This window comes from Pundamilia nyererei, unplaced genomic scaffold (assembly GCF_000239375.1).
Source record: "Pundamilia nyererei isolate P.nyererei 1_Seehausen unplaced genomic scaffold, PunNye1.0 scaffold00199, whole genome shotgun sequence".
Taxonomy (NCBI): domain Eukaryota; kingdom Metazoa; phylum Chordata; class Actinopteri; order Cichliformes; family Cichlidae; genus Pundamilia; species Pundamilia nyererei.
In genome coordinates this window covers 369,513-384,639 of record NW_005187600.1, presented here as the reverse complement: position 1 = coordinate 384,639, position 15,127 = coordinate 369,513, and the positions used below count along the sequence as shown (strand labels likewise).

General features: G+C 42.1%; 2 protein-coding genes across 3 annotated transcripts in view; one reads left to right on the top strand and one right to left on the bottom strand.

The window, feature by feature from the left end:
• The first annotated feature begins 1,208 nt into the window (after nt 1–1,208).
• Nucleotides 1,209–4,635, top strand: dio1 (iodothyronine deiodinase 1). Its single transcript, XM_005747511.2, has 4 exons — nt 1,209–2,001; nt 2,076–2,219; nt 2,510–2,709; nt 3,093–4,635. The coding sequence occupies exons 1-4, from the start codon at nt 1,665–1,667 to the stop codon at nt 3,156–3,158; spliced, it is 747 nt and encodes a 248-aa protein (XP_005747568.2). The 5' UTR covers nt 1,209–1,664; the 3' UTR covers nt 3,159–4,635.
• Nucleotides 4,636–5,066: 431 nt separating this feature from the next.
• The window catches only part of ssbp3b (single stranded DNA binding protein 3b), an 18,079-nt gene continuing 8,018 nt past the window's right edge, over nt 5,067–15,127 (bottom strand). The window contains exons 5-18 of one of the 2 annotated variants that reach the window (XM_005747502.2): nt 13,717–13,806; nt 12,531–12,605; nt 12,241–12,303; nt 12,094–12,157; nt 11,909–11,982; nt 11,623–11,687; nt 11,481–11,529; nt 11,171–11,206; nt 11,015–11,069; nt 10,864–10,928; nt 8,947–9,025; nt 8,758–8,786; nt 8,568–8,669; nt 5,067–8,439 (exon numbers count right to left, since the gene is read on the bottom strand). In XM_005747502.2, coding sequence (XP_005747559.1) covers nt 8,410–8,439; nt 8,568–8,669; nt 8,758–8,786; nt 8,947–9,025; nt 10,864–10,928; nt 11,015–11,069; nt 11,171–11,206; nt 11,481–11,529; nt 11,623–11,687; nt 11,909–11,982; nt 12,094–12,157; nt 12,241–12,303; nt 12,531–12,605; nt 13,717–13,806 — 876 coding nt within the window. In that variant the 3' untranslated portion in view covers nt 5,067–8,409. The remainder of the gene's footprint in view (nt 8,440–8,567; nt 8,670–8,757; nt 8,787–8,946; nt 9,026–10,863; nt 10,929–11,014; nt 11,070–11,170; nt 11,207–11,480; nt 11,530–11,622; nt 11,688–11,908; nt 11,983–12,093; nt 12,158–12,240; nt 12,304–12,530; nt 12,606–13,716; nt 13,807–15,127) is intronic. The other variant, XM_005747503.2, reaches the window with a different exon arrangement.

The following is a 15,127-nucleotide window of genomic DNA, read 5'->3' as shown; positions in this document are numbered from 1 at the left end:
TTTTTTTTTTTTTAAAAACAAACCAAACACACTCAGGAATGAATGAAAACCAAATTTAATGAGCTCATTTTATTATTGAGGTAATAGTGCAGCAGATAGTTTAAACTCTCTTAAACAATTCAAAAGTAGACACGAGTTTGAAAATGCCCATTCGTTGCATGAACCTTTGGTCATCATCTCAATCTTAGGAAAAAACTTACTGGACAAATTTCATAACTTTTATTTTTTAGCTATATGCTTTTGACGTAAAGTAAGCCAAACGCATAATCTAACGACTTCTTCAGATTGTGCTTCAAGAAACACAAAATAATTGCAATGAAATGTTACATGCTGCTCCAATCACAATATTACTACATCCCCTTAGCTAATTATGGAAAAAAAATCTTATGAGTAATTTCAGGTTTTTAAAGTCCACGTATGCATGAACCTATGATTTGACATCGTATTGAAAAAGGCAAGTCCAGTTTACTTAATCTGGAAAAATATATTTTATCTATATCTATTTTTCTTCCCTTTTTTGACAGTCACCACAGAAAGGCCATCACTTGAAAGGCCTTATGGCCTTTACCAAAGAAGTAACCATAAAAGAGGTTACACACTTGTATCCCACTGTGAACAATTTCCCCTGTGATGTTAAATTACCTGCAGCACTACAATACACTCACACGTGGGAGCTACAAAGCTGAACTGCACTTGGCTAACACGCTTGCTAACATAACCAGTGTTTAATTAAACTGAAAGCAGGCAAAGCGAAGTCAAACTTACATTTATGTGGCCTGAAAAGTAGACGGCGACACCTGTTGCCCTTTAACACCCATGTAGCTAAACAGTGGTCGAGCAAACCGCCAACAACTACCACTGAGCCATGTGGAAAAACAACCTCATACTCGTTAGCAGTGTTCACGGAGCGGTTGTTTTCTCCTTTATCCTTCTCCCACAAATCAGTAGGGTACCCGGTGCTAAAGCTAACTGGTGCTTTGGAAAATAAAGGTATGTGAGGCGATTACTAGACGTCATTAGCGATAAATTAAACATTGAGCTGAAAAAAATCATCAGTGTTTCCTGCTACCGGACAGAAACTTTTCAAAGCATCGTTTTGGAGCAAACTTTTGAAATGTTGATTTTATGTCTCGATGACCTACAATTATAATTAAAGTTAATCTTATTATAATAACCAAATATCAGTTTGTCCGTGAACTCCTCTTACGCGCCTACGGTCATGTTGCCAAGCAACCACTTACTAGCAGGACCTAAAACAGGACATCGGCTGATTTTAAGACAGTCATACTCATTTATATCTTCTACTTATTTGTATAAACGAGAGCTACCAGCCTTTTTTGATTTGGCTTTGATTTGATGTTTCTTCACGGTGGGAAATATTGAAGAAAATTAGCTCCCAACTACGCTATGGGATGTTTAGCAAGATGAAAACGCGGGTATTAATATGTAATCAACAGAAAGCGTATTAAAGCGCAGAATAACAACTGTTACCGTCGTGTAAATGGAAGTTTTTGTTTCTGTTGGTAAAATGAACGATCTTACACGAAAGACCGTGAAGGCAGCAGAGTGGGAGGGAGCCTGACCAACAATTTTAAACGAGCGATCCAAAGAGCTCCGCTGGAGACGCCTTGAAACACGGGACATACCACCGGCAAGCTGCTGCCATGTTTCTGCAAAAAATTCTGCTTTATTTGTCGACAGCATGCATGTTTTGCTACATGTTGGGACTGTTTCTCATGCTGGCGATATTGCAGTTTTTCTCACCAAGCCTTGCGAAGAAGTTCATACTTCGCATGGGTGAAAAGATCACCATGACCCAGAATCCCAGGTTTAACTATGAGGATTGGGGTCTGACATTTATGTCCTTGGCATTTATTAAAACCGCTTCTTTTCACATGTGGCTGTCTCTCGGAGAAGAGGCGTTTGTGGGAGGAGAAGCTCCAGACTCACCTGTGGTCACTATGGACCGCGAGAAAACCAGCATCTCCAAGTATTTCAAAGGTGCGTTAAAGAAACCCAGGCTCATCTGCTGTTATGCAATGCTTCTTTGCGCCAACATTGCCGTTTCTCTGCAGGCAACAGAGCGCTTGTGCTGAGTTTTGGAAGTTGCACCTGACCCCCGTTTATGTACAAACTTGATGAGTTCAAGCAACTCGTCAAGGACTTCAGCGATGTAGCCGACTTTCTTGTGATCTACATCGCAGAGGCTCATTCAACAGGCGAGTACAAGTTGTTTGCAGAACCTGAAATTTGTGGGTGGAGACATGTGGCCAAAATATCACCAAGCAAGAAAGTGAAGGTTTTTTGTTTCTTTAAGATCTGAATAATGCTGATGAATGTTTAGCTTGAAACTAAACCCAGGAGATGCAGATCTGTGATTGGCTATTGGACGTTTGTAATCCAGTTATAGCATTCATTATCTCTATGAACACACAAACTACTTATATGCTTTCTGTTTATATTGTTCTGGTGCAATCATGTGAAAACGCACTTTCGGTTTCACTTGCAGATGGTTGGGCCTTTAAGAACAACTATGACATCAACCAGCACCAGAGCCTGGAGGACAGGCTGTCTGCGGCACAGGTCCTGGTTCAGAGTGAACCCCTGTGTCCTGTGGTTGTGGATGAAATGACTGATGTCACCACCATACAATACGGAGCTCTGCCTGAGAGGCTTTACATTCTGCAGGCTGGGAACGTACTCTACAAGGTAAGACAGGTGCAAAAACTGGCAATTTCTTGAATAGTTTCTTTCCGAGCTGCTAATTGATGAGTTGTTTTTAGAGAGCAACAAGGCCAAATTCTTTCACTTTCCACTCACTGCTTCTCTCACGCAATTTGAAGTCATACCAGCATTATGGGCGTGAGTGCAATCTGCACTATCTCAACACACGCTATCGCGTGTGGTGCAGGAGTTGAAGAAGCATAACAAGGGCACATTTTTGGCACTGGACCAGGCTCATGGCAGCTGGACCAGATATGTAGTTTAGATGACAAAAACCTGTTTCTGGTCCTCTCGTTTGAATTAAATTAGTATCTTTATAATAAAGTGTAATTAATTATGCTTTTACCATTTGTTACTATGTTCCTCAGGGAGGGAAAGGGCCTTGGGGCTACAACCCAGCGGAGGTGCGATCCTTCTTGGAGAAGATAAAATAAGAAACTCTGCGCTTATATGAATAAAGGTTTCTTCTTATTAAGGGGTGGGTTTTATCTACATTCTAACCAGTATACATTACTTATATAGGTGGGGGGTTTTACAATCAGGCTCTCATGTTGTCTTAAAAAAGATATCAGCCTCTGAGCTTGAACTCTCCTCTCAGTGTTAATTAATGACGGCTGCAGATTAAACTTTGGACTCTGGAGCCAGATGCATTCAAACACAGGGAGACAGTCCACTCAGCGGTTGTGATAAAACGGCACATACAGGAGATGTAATTTGTGTGAGCATGCATGTGTTTTTTGTCCATATTCTCTTTTTGGTTGCGTGGTGGGTTTATTGTGGCGCAGGTTTGTCTGCATCGTAACTGTAATTCCACTACATCAGCATGTAGTCCTACTGTCAGTCGTTCACATTAATCACAAAAGGTGTAGAAATGGTGTGTAACCTTTCTGTAGTCTTAAACGAGATGTCAGCCTCTGAGCTTGCAACCCCCCCTCTGTGTTTCTTAGTGACGGCTACAGATTAAACCTCTGGTCTCTGGAGCCAGATGCATTGAAACGCAGGGAGACGGCCAACCTCAGTCATGTCATGTTCGTTGTATCACAGACTAGACAGCAGATGTAGTTTGCTTCCATATGTGTTTTGCTTATGTTGCCTGGCTTCTTCAGTTAAACTCCCTGAAGATTTAAGGCACTGAAAGTTTTCCCATTTTCAGTGTCAGTTATCAAGTGCACACTTATGAATTCTCCACAGTTTCAACAGCTGGCTACTATTTACATGACAATGCCAGTCAAAACCTCTTCTAGCTGGAAGTCTTTGAACTACGTAGGTTAATTTATTATTGGACACTTATTGATTTGAATATTCTTGGATGTGAAGTCATCCGGTAGCACCTCAACATAAGAGTACTCACTTTGTCAAAGTCATAAAAACAGACATGCAGCAGCACCGTATGCTAACCACTTTGTGTTTGTCACTGTGACTCACGCTTGACCCATTAAAAGAGAATATGATTGTTGCAAAGCTCGAGTTCTCCATTATTACAAAAATGCTTTCAGAGTTTTAATACCAACAAAGAGCAGATTTCTCCCACATGAGAATCTGCCTGTTGTTTGCTGTCTTGTCTGGAAATGATAAACCTTCTGCACTGTGTGTGGATTGTAAAGTTCAGATTCCTTAATATCTAACTGTGTTATCTGCACATCAGATGATTTTGGCACCCAGTGTCCATGTTACATAATTTAATCTAATGAGGTTCTTATCTTGGTGTAGTTGGTGAAAGGGCACAAGATAGCTTTCAAGTATTTTGATAAAATTTTGTATTGGAGAAAAGAATCGGATTTTAATTTCGATCCAAGCATTAATAATTTGTAGTTTGACTTCTTTTAGTTGCCAGGATACTTTGTGTTGTCTCATAAACACTAGTGCTAATGTGAGACTTGTGGCAATAATAAAAGCAAAACTGAAATGAAATAAGGTTTTAGTTATTCATTTTTTTTAAATCCTGTTTTTACAAGTATATGACACAGATATGTTTTGAACAAAGGCTGCAGCTTTCATAACATTTCTTGTGTGACTGAAGTTGGAGGGTAGGTTTGGCTGCTGCCCAGTCAGGCCACATCCTGTGGAGGCTAGCCAGCAGCAGCTTAGCCTCATTTCCCATTGTTAGACAGGAACCACAACACTGTGGGATCCTCCCAACGATGAACTTTTGTCAGGATTCAGGTCTGAATCATAAAGTTGAACCAAACTATGGATGTGCAGTATGTGTGTCAAAGCCATGGGCATTTGCAAAGCATTGTGTGTATTGAAGCCCACTAGAGGGCAACATAAAGACATGGAGGGGGGAAAACCGATCATGTTCAAGTGAGTCTTATATTAAGATAACAGATGCATCATTCAAGGAAAGTGAAGGACATTTAATAGAATAAAAACGTTTCATCAAGCGTTTGTAGATTCCAAGTGCTGCTCTTCTGGCCTTTACTTGTCTTAAAATTCTTAAGCTGCAAGTAAAAACATTTACAAGATGGAAGTGCAACAAAAATGAGTCACCATGTGATTGTAACAGCAGTTTGATGTCAAAAGCAAAGTGTGCTTGTCCTCCGAGTTTAGGGGAAAGCTGTGCTTGGCAACTCCCGGAGCTTTCAGTGGCTCCGACTGCCTCCTCCAGCAGGTGGCAATAAATAGATCCCGGCTAAAATAAACACAGACGTCTAAAACGAAACTATAAAGACCCTTTGGAGCCACTCACCATTACGCCGTGAAACGAAGCTTGACGATCTCCCAGCAAAGGGTAAGTTGTGGGTTGAAAACTGTTGAAGGTAAATTGTTATATGGTGGTAAATGGCGTGAAGGTGGCTGTTTGCAGCTTAAATTTACTCTTACTGTACTGACAGTCACGAATGAATCCAAAGGATAAACATTCATGATGCGACGTAAAGCTACTGACATAACTTTAGAAATCACCCTATAATCTTTAAGGTTACATCGTCCAAATAACTCAGTGCATCTTTGAGGCCTCCACAATCTCAGCTGCTCTTCAAGTGTTTCTTTGGCTGTGATTGTTTTCTGCAGAGTAAAGATTTGTTGTCATACAGTGTAGACTGACAGCAATCCCCACTGTGAACCACAGTTACACAGTTCAAAGAAAATGTAAAATATTTCCTACATGCACCTTTTAAACTGTTATTTCTGCTACATGGAACAAACTGTAACAGAACTGAGCCGGTGACTGTCCCAAACCCACTGATGTCAACAGCTGAAACGATTTGTCCCTCATCTTTCATGCACAGCCGTTGAGCCAGAGCTGCAGTTTCCTTTGAGTCAAAGGCTCCCTCTGGACTTCCTCTTGTTGTTCTGGTACCTGTTGACTACAGCACCCTCTAGCTTTAGTGAAAGCACCGATTAGCGAAGCCACCACTGGTCTGTGCACTGACTGCAAGCAAGATGTGATGACAACTCCATTTTAAAGACACAGGACGTTAATCTGTGCTAGTAATCTTGGCATTTTTGATAAATAGAAGGTACACAAGTGGTAACACAGCACTTACAGTTCAACACTTTTTGTGGATAACTCATTTTCTAATGTAAGCGTTTATTTGTCCACAGCTTCAGCAGTATCTTCAAACCTGAGTTACTCTAATATTAATGCACGGTGAAAACAAAAACAGCCCACACGGTGAGATAAGTTATTGTAAAATTATATTAACAAGCAATCTTTCCTCAATTTGAAATAAAAAAATATCAGCAAATAAAGGCAACATAGGACAGATGTGTATAATGCATAATGTTCACAGGGGAAAAAATGAAACAAAAATTCTCATCACATTTACAAGACTGCGGCTAAGTTTATAATGATGCCTACTAGAATCAGTTTAGAAAGCTTTGACTAACTGAATAACTGGGGCAATATATGTAGTCAAAGTTTGTATCAAAATATAAAAAAATATGCGGATGGGCAAGAGACGGGCAGGACCAAAGGGACGACCAGTGATACAGGAAGGAAGTGTTAACCAGTATGTGTGAGAGATTAAAATGGGCAACTCATCCATATATCCATCAACCAAATTGGAAGTAACACAGAAGGCTATGACGATGAAGCGCACAGAGTGTTAAGCACAGGCAGGTAAAGAGATATACACCACATCTTAAAGCAGGTGTCCACATAGAGAAGAGCAGCACTAGGTAGTATGTTGTACACAGATTCTCAGCACTCATGCACTCACTTTTTGTGCCAAAGTCTGGCTTCCCTTGACAGCACGCGGCAGCAGTCCAGCTGTTTAAACAGCCAAGAGTGGCAGAGTAGCAAACTGTCAACAACAAAGCCCCTTTCAGACATGCAGTCCTTTTCCATTAATCTGACAGCACCCGCGAACGCGTCGGCTTCGCACCCGAACGGGCGCCCCGGTCACTTTTCTGCAAAGATTGCGACGGAAATCTCGAACTAGGTCCGACCTAGCACTTTCAACTTGGCACATGTCTGAATGCATTAACCGATGCACAGGATTATGACTGCCCATATCTCTCGTCCATCTTTGATGTAGAGATTGCCCCAAACAGCAATAAAATATGACGTGAGGTTTTATCTCATCGGAAGCTATTTTTCATTTTCAGTAAGGTGAAAAGGCCGCTCTCTAATGCAGTGCATATTCCCCATGCAGAAGAGAGAGTCTGTGTTCAAAGGGCAGGGGCAGCTGTGGCAGAACGCACACACTCGCGCACATGCACACACACACACACACACACACACAGACCCTGATCTTGGTAAAAATGTCACATCGAGTTAAACGTTCAACAGTGTGGCTACACTTCACTAGATGCCTAATGCTCACTGCCACGAATGCGACAATTCTTTTGCACATATGGTGAATATCTCACATACCGTGGCTCTCTTTGCAACTGTCATGGTTACGTCTGAATAAAGCTGCGAGGAACACTGATGTAAAAGTGACCAAAGCCTAACAGAATGCCATCGCTTTGAGGGACTGATGAAGGCGGCAATGTTAAAAATCCCATGTCTGAAAAGGGCTTGAGAGACTGATCAATCTGGATCAATGTGACACTGTAACAACACCGCTGCAAAAGGCTGTCACAATAAAAGCCATATTCTTTCACATCGTTTCCATTTTTAAGTCTCTTTAAATAGAAAGGTGGGCATTGGGCAGAGTAATACATTATTCAGAAAGGTGGCCACAGAGTAAAAGACAAATCCTCAGTCCTGTGTCAACCCATTTCTGTGACACTGTATGCATGGCGATAAGTAAAATGACAAGACAGAGACTTTCCAAGCTCACAATGCGTATGCAAACTCTCCAGTGTTTTAAGTGACAAAAGCAGATATTTCCTGCACATCTTGCACCACAAAGCAATCATTAAAAAGTACAAGAGGTAAACTTCCAACCTTTTTCTCTTCGCACTAGGATTAAAGAGGCTGAGAGGACTGAGCGGGGTCAGGAGGTTCTGCAAAGAACATAAAACGTGTCATTTATGCATTTCAGTAGCTGGTTTCTCACACAGGGGTTGTGATAAATGGTGTAATTGTCCTTCATTTTGAGCAAGGAGCAGTAGTTAGCCAGCCATTTAGATTTTTTTGTTTTGTTTTTGTCCCCCAATCAGCATTCTGGCGTTAGTGTGGAACCAAAATGGCGCCTGTCCCTGATTTGGTGCTGATGTGTTTGGCCATGTCCTACAGTGACTTCAGATCCTCGGAATGATGGCAAATCGGGTCGGGTGAAGAGGGGGAGGGGGTCACACACTCATCGTCATGGTTGGAGAGTACTATGGAAACACACACGCAAGAAAACACATCCATGTGTTACTATAGTTTACAGCTTGCTTTATGTCCTAGCTTGTGTCTCCGGCTTCATCACGGTGGAGCTACAGCTACAAACACTCTGACGACTTACGTTCTCGCTCTGAAAGGAGTGGAGGAAGTTTCCACTCAGCTCCCCGTCATCCCTCGGGGTCCCGGGAGGATTGCTAATGCCACTTAAATTGTTTGGGGAATTCTAGTAACGAAGAGGACGAAGTTACCAGTTTAGTTTATCTGGGTTGAAAAGATAAGCAACATGGCTGCATTGGGGTTGTTTTTTTTACCTTGTTCATTCCATCCATATCACCAGAACCTGAAAATTAAACCATGTGTGAAATAATTAAAACAATGTTCATGAGCCCATTTTATACAGTGAGTGCAGATAAATACATGTGCTGTCTTTAACAGGTGGGGATGCAATCCAAACACTTCACTGCTGTGCTGGTTTAATGCACTGTGGTGAGTAGTGTTACCTAGTGATCCATTCATGTGGTGTGGTTCCATCCCAGCCATGGCTCCCAGGGGTCCATCAGAGCCTGGGCCCATAGGGAACTAGGGGAAGGAGGGGGGGTAGTGGCATGAACACTTATCACAGCTCCGTAGCGGAGTTGCCGTACGATTAGTTAACTACCAAAATTGAAACTACCAAACTTAAAGTAAAGTGAATAAAAGTGCAAACTGCCTGAAACCCAATTACTAAAGATTATAACAGTGCATTTATTTATTTATGCCATTATAAGATCAGCCTCACGTTCTGCTTGAAGTCTTTGTCTGATTCTTTCATTACCACGAGTGTAGGTGAAACAGTAGCCTCCAATATCACATATCACAGTATAACAAGTGCTTTGCGTCTCTGCTGTGTATTCTTTGGTAAACAGTGACAGCGTGCTCTAGAAAGACCAGAATTACTAGTGTTTTACGTTAAGCGTGATGTCATGCAATAGGAAGTGGCATTTCCCACACAAACCCACACATTCAATGAGTCAATCTGAGGCTGTAAAAAGATACTTCTGGTGTCTTCTGTGGTAGTTTTACTCCCTTCATCAGCAGCATGAAGCAAAGTCATTATAGTTAACTTTAACTAAATTAATGAAACATTGTAGCTTTCTTTGTAACTAATTGGGAAAATGTATTAACACACAACCTTCCTAATGACTCTTTGGAGGGTGTTTATTGAGAGTTCTGGTGGTTTCTACATGGCTATGATTTAAGTGCCTTCATATAGTGTTGCATATTTGTCGTTGTGCTGTCTTATCCTTAATTTCTCTTTAAAATTTCCCATGGAAAACACCCACCTTATCTGACTATAATACACAAACCTCTGGCTGTGTGTGCGCTTGTTTCTTTGTCCTCAAACTCCTCTCAGACCACCAGGGGTTGAGCAATCCAACATCTTAGGCCCCTTGAAGGGTCTCATCTATATCAGATATCGTGACGTCTTTGTGTTTCCTGGCAACTACCTAGTAACGTGCTAAAAAGCGCCCATTTTAGCATTTATGCATCTATAATGCCTTGTAAAAACATCATATCAGTTTGTATTTAACAATAACATCTAATCCCCCCCCCAAAAAAAAAGCATGGATAAAAAAAAAAAAAAAAACTATACATGTTTAGCAATCGCCTAGCAACAGAACTACATCTACCACCACATTTTCTACTTTTCCCAATGAGATTAAGTATATCAGTTTACCAGCACCACACACAGGACAACATTACTGTAGCAAAACTAGTAAAAACTTTGTTGTAACTTTGCTGTAAAAACTTACAAAATTAAAAACTAACCAGAAAATAAATGATTATAATAACAAAGCTCAGGTTTATGTGTCTACAGGTCTTTCCACCTGCACTCACACAGCCACAAAGGCAGTTTGATGGTGTACAGTTACAACAGGTTCGTACCTTTATCACACGGTTGACACGAGAATAATGTAAAGAATTTATTTGTGTAATGAAAAGAGATAAATTTTGAGTACAGCGGTCCCCTCGTTTATCGCGGCAGTCAAAGGCACCCACGGTTGCCTTTGACAGGGCAAAACGTTTCCTCATCATTGTTGTGTTTGTTGGGGAGAAAACGCACAAACATACAGCGCAGCACTTCACAGTCGCACTGCTAGCAATCGAAGATTTATGTGAAGTCGACAAGCGAACGCATTCTGTACTGTACAGGAGACGCGGCACGAGATTGATTGACAATGGTCAAAAAAAAAAAAGAAAGAAAGAAAGAAAGAAAGAAAGAAAAAAAACCCGCAAAATTGCACAAAAAAATAAATATAAAATCAGCGAAACAGCGAGGGACCACTGTTATGTGTTTTGTCTGTAACATTATGCTAAATATATTATTACTTCTGATGAAATCAGCAGTTCGGTCAAAGAAATAAAACAGAACTCACATTATTCCGGTTGCCAGGTCCAGTGTTGATCATGGTGTATAAATTGTCACCAGAGTTGTTTGAGTCTGACGGGGAAAAAGTGTAAACGTACAGTCGTGGATAGCACAAGAAAAGGCTCAAGTTTAGCAGCTTAAGTCAAAGAAGCACTAACCTGCGGGGCTGGGCATGATGGGAGTGCCAGGAGGCCCTCCACCTCCAGATGCCCCCTTTGGAGAATGAAACAAAATAAAAAATGCATTAAATGTTATCCTTCTATGCTGTAATATCTGTAGTGTGTGAGGGTTAAGACATCAGGATGTGTTCTCACCCCGTATGCACCAGGAGAGGGTGATGAGTAAGGCATCTGAAACCAAAGACATAAACATTACAGACCAGAAATGGGAGCACAAACCCTTTCCGTACCCCAAACTGTCATCATTCATCATTTGATCGTCCTAATACCATTATGGCTGTCTGTCCAACTGTCTGTGGAAACCATGATACATAATACTACAATTACATCCCACCCCACAGTAGAACCTTGCAGACCTCTGCAGCTCAGAGAGGAGATCTGGTTGCAAAGAATGAGCATTTCTCTGGGTTTATGTGTGAATTTGTGTGCCTGCATTTCTACTCACAGAGTTGGCATTGTTGGGATTGGGCCATGGCCGACCCGTTCCTGGGCCCCTACATAAGAACGCAAATGGAAATCTTGGTAAAATGTTGCACTTGATTTAAAATACATTTCAGACAATACTTAGAAATAAACAGGAGGCTCACATGTTCACTCCTGGCATGCCAGGACCCATGGTGTTGTGTGGAGGCCTCATCCCACCACCAAAGTTCTGTGAAAACAAACAAAAATCAGCTTCAAATCTGAAACCACAGGGTAAAAATAAAAACTCTTGCAAACCTACTACGGACACATCTGTTAACACTGTCAAAATGCTTTTGGTTTGGATTTGGTTGGCAAAACGAATACCTTCCTATCACAAGAACTAATAGGGTAAAAACCACTGATTCATCAAGGCAGTGATGATTGATTCTGTATAAGTAAGCAGCCTACCTGAGGGCCAGGCCCCATAGGCCCCATTCCTCGAGGGCCACTCATTCTCTGCATTGGCCCCAAGTTAGGATGACCTGAAGAGTAAGGGCATTCAAGATATAAAATAATAATAATTATAAATGAAAATAATTCCACACTAATGCATGATGTGCAGATGCATGTCATTAAAGTGAAATGACACACACCTTGTGGCCGTGTGGGGTCCATGTTGGGCAGCATGGGATGAGGACCTGGTCCTCCGCCGGGTGGCTAGTAGAAAAAAAACTTGAATATGAAAATTGCAGTTTGAAATTCACACGATTCTGTGGTGGGTGGGTGTGCAGGATCCCTACCTGGCTGGCCATCCGGATGGGTGGACCTCTTGGGCCTCCAGCAAAGCGAGGCGACATGAAAGACTACAACACAAACATACATTTAAATAAAGATTTGACAAATGTCTCTTAAAATGTACACGCGTTTCTAGGTTTCATGTTGTGTGAATACTGAAAGCAGCATAAAGCTTTAAGCTGAAACAAATGCCAAAGCATGAAGCATCAGCACTGAGAACCAGCCTTGCCACATGACTGCACATAGCAAAACCGGTGAAAAAGAAAGAGAGAATGAGAGAGAAAGGCAGCGTTACCTGACTGTGAGGTCCCATCATACTGTTAGGGGGAGGAGGCTGAGGGTGAGGAGAGCCCTGGGGACCAGGAGGACCCTGTGGCATCACATAAAACGAAGAGGCAAAGAGGACGATACAGGAGGGACAGTGGGGAGGATGAGACGAGAGAGAAAGAGGGAGCGAGAAACCAAAGTGACAAAAGAGGGACAGACAGAGAAGCAGGGTTACTGCAGGGCAGAGGACAGTCGGAGTGCAAGAACCAAAGTGTGGCGCAAAAAAAATAAAAAACGTACAAAATATAAAACTCTTGTTCATGTACCAAACAGTAAGAGTGTGAGACTGAGCAGAGAAGAACAAGCAAATGACAGCCTTGAGTGACAGAAAGAGAAAGATGGAGAGGATGTGCGCCCTTTTGCCTGTCAGTCAAGACATTAAGAAGCGTGCTACATGCAGCATGTTATCACTGCTAATTTTCCTGAATTAACAGCATCAATTAAGCTCTATGCAATTAGCTTTATAAAAACACTAAACACCGGCACTGTGTCACTAATGTTGCTGAACTGACAGAGAGAGGGGTCTAATTGAGCCTCCTCAAATTGCTCCTGGTAGGGAAAGTATGAGTGTATGCATGCACTGATGGATAAACCTCAAAATTTCTATTCTGAGAATAACGCGATCACATAATCACTCGCAGCTTTGTGGCTTCTGCTTTATAATAAATTGCTGATGTGTTGTGAATAGTTTGGTCTAGTAGAGACAGAGGTTTACAACTTCATGTCACCCGTAACGAGTCGGTTCCACACAGCTGCCTGTGATAAGTTTATCTTCATGAGATATTGATTTACAGAAGGTGCTGCACCTTTCGATTTCTCCATTAGGAGAAAATGGCCTGGCCACACCTTCCTGTTTACAGCACAAGAGGGGTCCAGACAGACAGCACCGCTGTGATGTTTGCTACTAGCTCGCCGAGTACACGGAGCACAACAAAGGGAAAAGCGGCAGTGTGAGACCTACATCTTCACAACACATGAAAAGCTCTACAAGCATCAAAATAATCCCTCCGACCCCCACAGGAAAATAATATTTTAGATTTTTATATGAAACAATAGTTGACATGATATATCAGCTGATATATCAAAAAGAGGGGGTCAAGTCGAGGGACATTCCCAACAGTTGCAGACAATACGAGCGTAGTTTATGGACTGACCTGGAAAAAGGCAGGTGGCATTGGGCCCCCTGGCATGCCATCACCAGGGGGCATCCCTCCCATCACGGGGCTGGGAGCTGCTGCTGCACTCTGACAAAGAAGAAAACAGGAGAACGAGTCAAGCCGCTGGGTTATGCTTTCAGTCTTTTTTTCTAACAACAACGCCCCACAACAAATCCAAGGAGCAGGAGGAAACTCTCGGCAGACGTCACTTTTTAACAAGGAAAGCTCATGTGAGAAATTGGACAGTGGCTGAATCTGAGCTGATCTCAGCTGTAACGGGTTAATGGCCAAAAATCTTATCCAACTCTGTGAATAAAGTTTCATGCATTTCCTCTTTAAACCTAATTCAACCAACTGTCACCCACCCCCACACCCCTGCCCTCAATAATATATTAATGGGGTCCTTATTGAGGTCTGATCCGTGCTGATTCAGAATCCAGTGGATCAGATAAGCATCAGTGGGATGCAGTGAGTCAGTGGCTCCAAAGTGCTGCTGCACAGCAGGGGCGAGCTGGGCCGATTTCCTGCTCAAACCGCAGCCCTAATTCACTAATGTGCCATTTGCTTCGGTCACACGCTCCTAATTGACTGAGTTTTTCTTCCCTGTAGCTGAAGCAATCTGAGATGGGCTAATGTCTTCAGAGCTGTGGGCTTTAGCTTCCGAAGAACAGACACCAAGTGAGAGAAGAACATTCAGTCATATTTTTTAATGCGTAGCTCATTCAGTGAAGTGTAGGCAACTAGGCACTGACACTACAAGAACGGATGCATCAGCATCCACACTCACATATAGCTCTCAATGCCCAGAGCCTTACAGACATCGCTGGTCAATATCCAACACGCTCCCTTTTATCGACTGCACCTTCCCTAATTATATCTGCTCAGGCTGCCACTGCAGGGCCACTGTGAAATACCTCAGCAGGGAGAGAAGTGAGGCCACAGTGAAAAGTCACATCTCATCAGGCTCCTTCACCGCCAGGACGCAGGCAGCATAAATTCCACTTCTCTACTGAGCGGCGTGGAAAACTCAGCACGGTGCGAGACTGAGAAATCGTCAAGCGTTCATAGAATCTGGGGTTCCCTTAGATGGTCTACTGCTGCATCATAAAGGCAAGCACAAATTAGTGAAGATATCCGTTGCTCTTCAGTTTACCGATATGCTTCCTCCCCCGTCTTGAGCAGTAACTCACTACTCGGCCCACTCAATTAGACAGGTTTCCTGTCAGAGTTTGAATAGAAAACCGAAGGCCAGTATTAAAAATAATACTGTGAGAAATCACTGAATAATATAAATTTACAAATGTACAAATAACTTCTAAGAATTAGAGCTAACCTAACTGCTAAAGCCTTTCATGGGTAACAATTATTAAAAATATCCGAACATTAAATATACACAAGTACCATATTA